This window comes from Podarcis tiliguerta (assembly GCF_965153285.1).
Source record: "Podarcis tiliguerta genome assembly, chromosome: 4".
In the NCBI taxonomy this organism is placed as follows: domain Eukaryota; kingdom Metazoa; phylum Chordata; class Lepidosauria; order Squamata; family Lacertidae; genus Podarcis; species Podarcis tiliguerta.
Window position 1 is genome coordinate 28,149,240 of NC_139537.1, and position 7,659 is coordinate 28,156,898.

General features: G+C 44.9%; 1 protein-coding gene across 1 annotated transcript; it reads left to right on the forward strand.

Moving 5' to 3' along the window:
- The first annotated feature begins 544 nt into the window (after window positions 1-544).
- RFXAP (regulatory factor X associated protein) lies at window positions 545-7,659 on the forward strand. The gene is made up of 3 exons (XM_083437251.1): window positions 545-1,305; window positions 3,672-3,779; window positions 4,156-7,659. Exons 1-3 carry the CDS (start codon window positions 769-771, stop codon window positions 4,264-4,266), a joined length of 756 nt encoding a protein of 251 aa, XP_083293377.1. The 5' UTR covers window positions 545-768; the 3' UTR covers window positions 4,267-7,659.

The following is a 7,659-nucleotide window of genomic DNA, read 5'->3' on the forward strand; positions in this document are numbered from 1 at the left end:
GGTTGCAATTAATATTTAGTATCTTTATTCTGGATTTTACCATTTATGTGGAAATTGTTCAATTTGGCCATGTACTTTCATGTTTTGTTTATGACTTCTTTTGTTATATTTGCAGTTATGTCATTTTTTTATGTTGTAAGCCGCCTTGAGAACGGTTTGAACTATGGAAAGACGGTATACAAATAAAATGATTGATTGATTAGAACTGTTACATTCTAGCCGGGAAGTAAAACACACTGAAGTTGGTGGAACTTACTTCCGAGTAAGCGATTTTCCCCGACCCACTATTAGAAACCCAGTCGCCTCCCACTCGCCCATCGAACAGGCTGCCAACACGACGGCGCATGCGCGCAACGAATCCTCCCGCTACTCCACTATCATAAAGGAGATCGCTTACCCTAGCGGCCTTTTTTGAACATGCGCGACGTCGGGCTTGCAACGCGCACGCGCAAGCGGGGAAGGATGGCGGGGAAAGCCCCGCCGTCGCCGCCTCTGCGCTTGCGCGCTTAAGTGAGCTTCCGGGGAAAGGAGGCGGAGGTCGCGTGCGCGCCGCCTTCCCCGCGCGTGCGTAGTAGCCGGCAACCTGTCAGCGCCCGGCCCGTGGCGCCCGTTTGCCGTTGCTGTGGCAGCCGAGGGGCCCTGCGGGAGGCCCTGGCTGCGAGGCCTGCCGGAGGGACGGAGCCTTCCGGGAACACGAGCGGCAGCTCGGCCGCTTTCTCCTCGTCGTCGCCTTCCCCCTCCCCGCCGCAGCCGCTCACGCTGCTGGTGATGCAGCCCTGCGGCGGGGACGGGGAGGCGGTGGGCGCCTTGCTGCAGCCCCAGGTGGTGCGGCAGCCGCAGCAGCAGCCGCCGTCGCGGGGGGCCTCGGAGGCGCCCTCGGGCCTCATGGTCTTCTACGAGCTGGGCCCGGCCGCGGCGGCGGGCGACGCGGACGGCGACGGGGGCGGAGGCGACAGCGCCGGCAGCCCCGGCGGAGGCCTGGAGGATCTGGACGACGAGGAGGAGGGCGGCGCCCAGTCGGGAGGAGGAGGAGGCGGCGGCTGCAAGAGCTGCACCTACAAAGGCTGCAGCGAGACCACCACGCAAGTGGCCAAGCAGCGCAAGCCCTGGATGTGCAAGAGGCACCGCAACAAGATGTACAAGGACAAGTACAAGCGCAAGAAGAGCGACCAGGCCTTGGGGGGCGCTGGAAGTGGCGGAGGCGGAGCGGGAGGAGGCGCCCCTTGCTCTGCCACAGCTGCTGCTGCCGCCGCCGCCGCGCAGGCTGGAGCTGGGATCTCTCCCGGAGGCAGCGGGAGAATTGAGGTGAGGAGAGGGGCACGGGGAAGCCGCTGAAAAGAGCTTATTTCTGGAGTTGGGATGCTGGGAATCAGAGAATCGTAGAGTAGGAAGGGACCCCCAAAGGTCCTCTAGTCCAACCCCCTTCAAGGCAGGACTCCCTGCTCAAGTATCCATCCGACCTCCGCTTAAAAGCCTCCATGGAAGGAGAGCCCGCAGCCTCCCGAGGGAGACCGTTCCGCCCCTTTCACTGTCGGAAAGTTTCCCCTGATGTTTAGTCAGAATCTCCTTTCCTGTAACTTGAAGCCATTGGTTTGAGTGTTCCAGAGCAAGGAGAAAGCAAGCTTGTTCCCTCTTCCTCGTTACACCTGCAGGCAGGCTGTTTTCTGTCGTGAGGTGTGTAAAGCAGGAAAATGGGTTCTTTCCCTTTTTGCACAGCAGCGGAGCTGTAGTACCACCACTGGACCTTAAACATGAGCAACCAACTCAGGGATGGGAACCTGCGGCCTTCTAGATGTGGCAGGACGGTGGCTAGAATGATCATTCCTGACCCCAGCTGGCTGGCTGGCTGTGATGGCAGGGGGAGGCCATGCTGAAATACCTTCAGAATGCCTTTTTTGTGGTTGCATTTTTAATATATATACCATCTCTGTGACAACATTGATGCACTGGTGCAGTACCCCCAGGTTAGCTTGCACATAGTTTTGTTTGTTTATTTGTTTAAACATTTATGCATCACTTAATACCACATATCAGAGTAGCTTAAAAAAACCATACTACATATTTAAAACATCAGAGTACATCACTCAGGGGGTGTTGTTGTTGTTGTTATATATTTTGTGTTTTTATACTACAAACCGCTCTGTGATCTTTGGATATAGGGAAGTATAGAAGGTTAATTAACAACAACAACAATATTAATGGTGCAAAGTCCCCCTGAAATAAAACGGTTGCTAACTTGGACCCTCAAATTTAGCAGGGGCAGTGCCTGCCTGATTTCTAATGGGAATGAGTTCCATCGTTTGGGGCCTATTATTACACTGAAAACATAACTCCTCATTGACAAGTGTCCTGATTTTTTAGTTTTCCAGAGTCCAACCTACACATTACAGCCAGCTTGGAACTGGTTTGAAACCAATCTGTCATGCTTTCCATGAAACAAAGTGGGGAATTTTTAAAGGCTGCTATGACATTTTTGTCACAGATCTCTGTTAGAGCTCTTTACCTTTGTCACAGAATTCATTATTTGGCAGTCATCATGATTAAAAACAAATTTTAGCCGATTTAAATGTATAATGCATAGGTCAGGAAACCTTTTCATCAGCTGGCTGGTCCATTGTCCCCTTAGACCTTGTGGAGGGCTGGACTATATTTTGAAATATATAAACACCCTGCAAGCTGGTTGCACAGCTGCCTCCGGACCTGGAGGAGGAACACACTCTGCACATGCTCAGGAGCGAGTATTGGCGCCGCCCGCTCACTGGCGTTGTTGACGAGCAGCAGCCGCTCCATCAGCCCATCCCCATGGAGCTCCCAGGTGGCGTGCACCACATGCTGTGGCCCATCGTCCAAGGCCATGCACTCAGAGCACCGGGCAGGTGGCATGCAGATCGCCGTCCAGCTGCTCCAGCGCAGCCGCCAAGCGTGCCACCAGCAGCAGTTCCAGGCACGGGGCCAGCAGGCGCACCAAGCTCTGGCTGAAGCCCTGCAACGTGCCCGTCACGATGCCCATGGCATGGCCCAGACCTGCTGGCCGCCCGCTGGCCTCTCTGGGTTTACCATGCATGTGGACAGTGAGGCTTTGGATACTTCCTGCAGCCAATCTGAAGCCACGCCAGCATCGCTGCCTGCCCAGAGCCGTCCCCAGCTTTGGCTTGGCTGCAGGAGCTTCACAGCCAATCTGAAGTTGCGCCAGCGTCGCCGCCCACCCAGAAGCCATGCCAGCGTCGCGGAAGTCAGTCCCCGTGCGGCGAGGCATCCACAACACACGGGGACTGACCAAGCAGGCAGCAGGGTCCATGGGCTGGATTTATGAGCCTGGGGGGCCACATCCAGCCCCCGGACTGTAGTTTGCCGACCCCTGGTATAATGTAAATCTGTCTTTAGTTACTCTTGCCAAGAAACATTATCAATCATCTGCTTTATGATAATTGTGTGTCAGTGTCATAATAATAGCTGAGAGTCGTATCCAATTGCCACTCACTTGTTTCTATCAATAGGATAGGAAGGGAAGCAATTTTTAGCTATTCCCACTTCCCCAGTAGTCAGCACTAAATTGCACTGTGTTCATAATTTTTCAGGAAAAGTCATTGAGAACTCTTGTATTGAAACTTCCCATTAGTGCTTTCTAGTGAGAGTAAGTATATTTCCCTCCTCTGTTTTTTTGTGGTCAGGATTGCACTGAAAGTTCAGTTTCCATATCAAAGCAAAGAACAGGAAACATTGGTGATCGGCCAGCAAAACCTACACTTTTGGAACAAGTGTTGAACCACAAAAGACTGGTAAGTGCTTCTGGCCTTTGAAATAGAAAGTGTCCAGAGGATTCCTGCATCATCATCATGATATTTAAAAAGGCAGTTCATATGTTTGAACATAAGTGATCATGTTTTCTCTTGGCACATCCTCTGTACCACTTTTTTAGGCCCTACATGCAGAACTTAAATCCAGCTCATGAGAATGCTGAATGCATCAAATGAAGAGCAGAGGGCCTTATCTTTTGGTGCCTGGTTAGGTGTGTTGCATGCTCACCACCTCTATTATGCTGGGAGGTGGGAGGTGTACTTTGGCTCTAAGACATCCTTGCATACCTTGTACTCGGTGTGTGGAAGGGGAAGATTGCAGACATTGTCTAATTTGGTGTCTTTTGTCTCTTCTTAGTCACTTCTGAGAAGTCCAGAAGTTGTGCATTTTCTCCAGAAACGACAGCAGCTACTAAGTCAACAAGCATTGGAGCAAAGGCAGCAACAGTTTCCAGGAACACCAGTGTAAGGATAGGAATGTAGTTCAAATACCCTCAGCTCAGTTTCATGTTGGAATGGTGGATGAAGGAAAGAAGTTGACTAACAGAGGCCTACAAGCTGCTCTAGCTGTTTTATGCTGTGGTTTTACTTTCTATTGGACAAGTAAGAAAACCTATTTGGTTTCCCCCCCAGAATTTATTTATTTGTAATTGTTTTTGTTAGCTTTGATACATCTTCTCTCCGTCCACTGAAGCCTTCTGTTAATATTTTGGAAGCCAAGTTTTAGTGTTCTGGGAGAGAGGAATTAATAGGTCAAATAAAAACCAATTTAATTATTTTAATGTTTTACTATGTGAAAATTTTTTATATCTTGCATAAAGTTATTCTTCGATGACAGTCATTGAAAAAGCAATACTTACTTTCTATGGAAGTTTTAAATTGTAAACTTTGAGCCAATCTAGTAGCCTCTGTTGCTCAGGGATGTAGGAGAGGGGAATGCTGGGCTTACAGCTTTGTGAGGGAAGTTCAGCAAGATTTGGCCCACCATTCTAACACTGGTGTGACATTTGACACTCTGGCCAATCTAGTTGATCAGTTTCTATATTGCATTATAAAATAATGTATACTCGGTTGGTATTAATTTCATGAGCATTTTTGTAAACATGATTTAAGTATTAGTGTGAGTATTGCAGTATATTACTGACATGATCCATAAAGAGGCATCCATTTGAGCTTATTTATATTAATTTTATATTTTTTATGACTTGTTTACTAAAGAACACAAATTGTTCATACAAGGATACATTAAGGTATCAGTTTTGTATCTTTGTAATTTCCAGGCTATTTTTGAACGTGTTCCAAGGATTTTTTGAAACTTTTTGAAAAATGTCATTTAAGTTAACTTTTGTACATCAGATTTTGAAAGCATTTTAAAACTGTACATATTGTATATAATTGGTGTCCTGTTCTTTCATAGCAATTTCCTGACTAGTTATTGATAAGCTGAAGTAAATGTGTATGTTTTCTAGGCTACTGTTTTTAGAGAAAGAACTCTAAGCTGTGTTGAGTGATGCAAATTTAAAAGATATGTCGCTTGTCTGTTCTTTCATTTGCAAATTAAATGTTTTCACCTTGACTTGCAGTTTTCAATTCTGCATGAAGGAAATTAACTGTTGTTTACAGTAACCTTCCTTGTCAGATTTATTATATCATGGGGCACATAATTGAGTCTAATGCAGTGAAATATGAATGAAATATTCCAGCATTTTGCTAAGAGTGCTAATCTTAGCTCATCAAAAGTGGCATTATCTACCTTGCAATTGTATCGTACAAGATAAACTGCTCTTCATATAACCAGGCATAGGCAAACTCGGCCCTCCAGATGTTTTGGGACTACAACTCCCATCATCCCTAGCTAACAGGACCAGTGGTCAGGGATGATGGGAATTGTAGTCCCAAAACATCTGGAGGGCTGAGCTTGCCTATGCCTGATATAACCCATTGTACTGAGTGAGGATTTCTGTCCACATGCCCCTTGCAATCTCCTACAGTTAGTGCAAGGTGTCGTAATAGAAGCTACTTTGGAGCTAACAAAGCAAAGAAGCTTTAGGAAAGACAACATTTATTAGGAGAATATCTGAGATCAGATGTGCACGTAAAAAGGGTACTTGGTCTGGACGCAGTCAAATAGATGGAAATATATACCTCAGAGTTCAGTTGAAAATTGTAATACAGATGTGAGAGGATCATTATGCAATTATCATATTTGAAGTGGTGCTAGGTATACCGAGTTGACAAGATTAAAATATACCTTTCTTTTGAACATACAATTGAATATTTCTTACCTATAGTGTACAGTGATGTGCCCTGCCCTAGAGAAGTATATGCACTCCAAACATGCAATAGTTCATTTGTACAGACACACCTCTATTAACTGCAAAGATGGAAGCAAAATGTCCTCTACATAAGAAATTGATGGGCAAACCCTTGTGTGCATGGAAGCTATGGGTACATTCAGTGCCTGCTAAAAACATTCTTGTTTAGAGAAGCCCACCCAGATGCTTAGACAGTTGAGGTGATTGTGTTTTTGTGTGTTAGCTTCTGTATGTTTTGTAGAAGGGCTGTATTTTTTTCTTGATTTTCTTGTCTTTTTTTGTAAGCTGCTTTGAGGTTTCTTAGAAATGGTGTTTAAATGGGGGGGGGGGGTATAACCAGTGCTAAAAATCATGCTGGAAGAGGCAACGGCTGTCAATGTAGCTAATCTATATGGATATAGAAATAATGTAAATCTCACTACAAATTAGGTTTGTACGGATTTGTTTCCGATAATATGACTAGTGCCAACCATCATTTTGGTATGGAGAGTGAACTGGCTAGGTTTTTTTTCCTGAATTGGTGCCATGTGCAGCTATTGTTCATTCAAAAAAATATTTTTTTTTAAGCTTGTTTAATGAATTCAGCCATAATGCAGTTCAAGTAGCTTTTGTTATATTAATTCTTTTGAGAAGTCTGAGTTGTTCCAGCTTCATGTGTTGTACTTGCTTTTTGACATGTTCACCCTTAAGTGACAGGTGCATATTTTTGGTTTGTATGTAGTAATGTTAATGGGAAACAAAAGAGCACATCACATTCAAGCTTGTAAAATGATTAGTAGGTATGAAAATGAATATGAATTCTAAAGCTATTTTGTTCATTTATGCTGGACACACAAGAATTGGGCTGTTTTTTATGTTCGTTGTTGAGTGCCACCTTACTGCCACTTCACTTGGAGCAGCTGTTTATCAGACTTTAAACAGATCGTCTGAACTATCAAGAAACCGATTTACTCTTGTCATGTAAATTTGAAAATTAAGAGTTTGAATTTGTATACAAGTTTTGATGAGGCTCTTGAAGCACAGATATAGTAATGTCATTATAAAGACTTCATGTACCTCAGAATGAAATTTTATAGCACTACAAACAGGATAAGGAGTAAACCAATCTTTCACTAGGGCCTTTGAGTGGAAAAGTGTCGTGTGTTTGATATAAGGAAGAACTTACCTGTTACTTTGCCTACATGAATGTCATAAATTGTATTCTATACTGTCCCAGAGCAAAATTACTTTACATGCGGATTAAGCAAATTTGCGGATGGTGGTGTTAGTGTGTCAGCTCTGAAAGATGGAGAGGCCAGTTTGGCCTTAGCAACCCTCTGATCAACAGTGATAAGGTATAAACAAATTGTCATTATAGTTCTTTGTATTTTCTCTTTAATGGTACCCTTCTGCTTCTGTAGGTACCTTTTATTTTTGTTGTTCTGAGTTGCTCCTACTCTAATTCTGCTGTTGACCCATTTATTGGTATGTTACTGCTTTTCAAACGGAATAAACTTCTGTCTAAAAATTTGTCAACTCTAGACATGAAAATAAAGCTGCTGCACTTA

Coding starts and splice junctions, on each gene's coding strand:
- RFXAP (XM_083437251.1), top strand. CDS start 769: ATGCAGCCCTGCGGCGGGGACGGGGAGGCGGTGGGCGCCTTGCTGCAG. Junction 1,306..3,671: donor GAGGCAGCGGGAGAATTGAG/GTGAGGAGAGGG, acceptor TTTTGTGGTCAG/GATTGCACTGAAAGTTCAGT. Junction 3,780..4,155: donor TGTTGAACCACAAAAGACTG/GTAAGTGCTTCT, acceptor GTCTCTTCTTAG/TCACTTCTGAGAAGTCCAGA.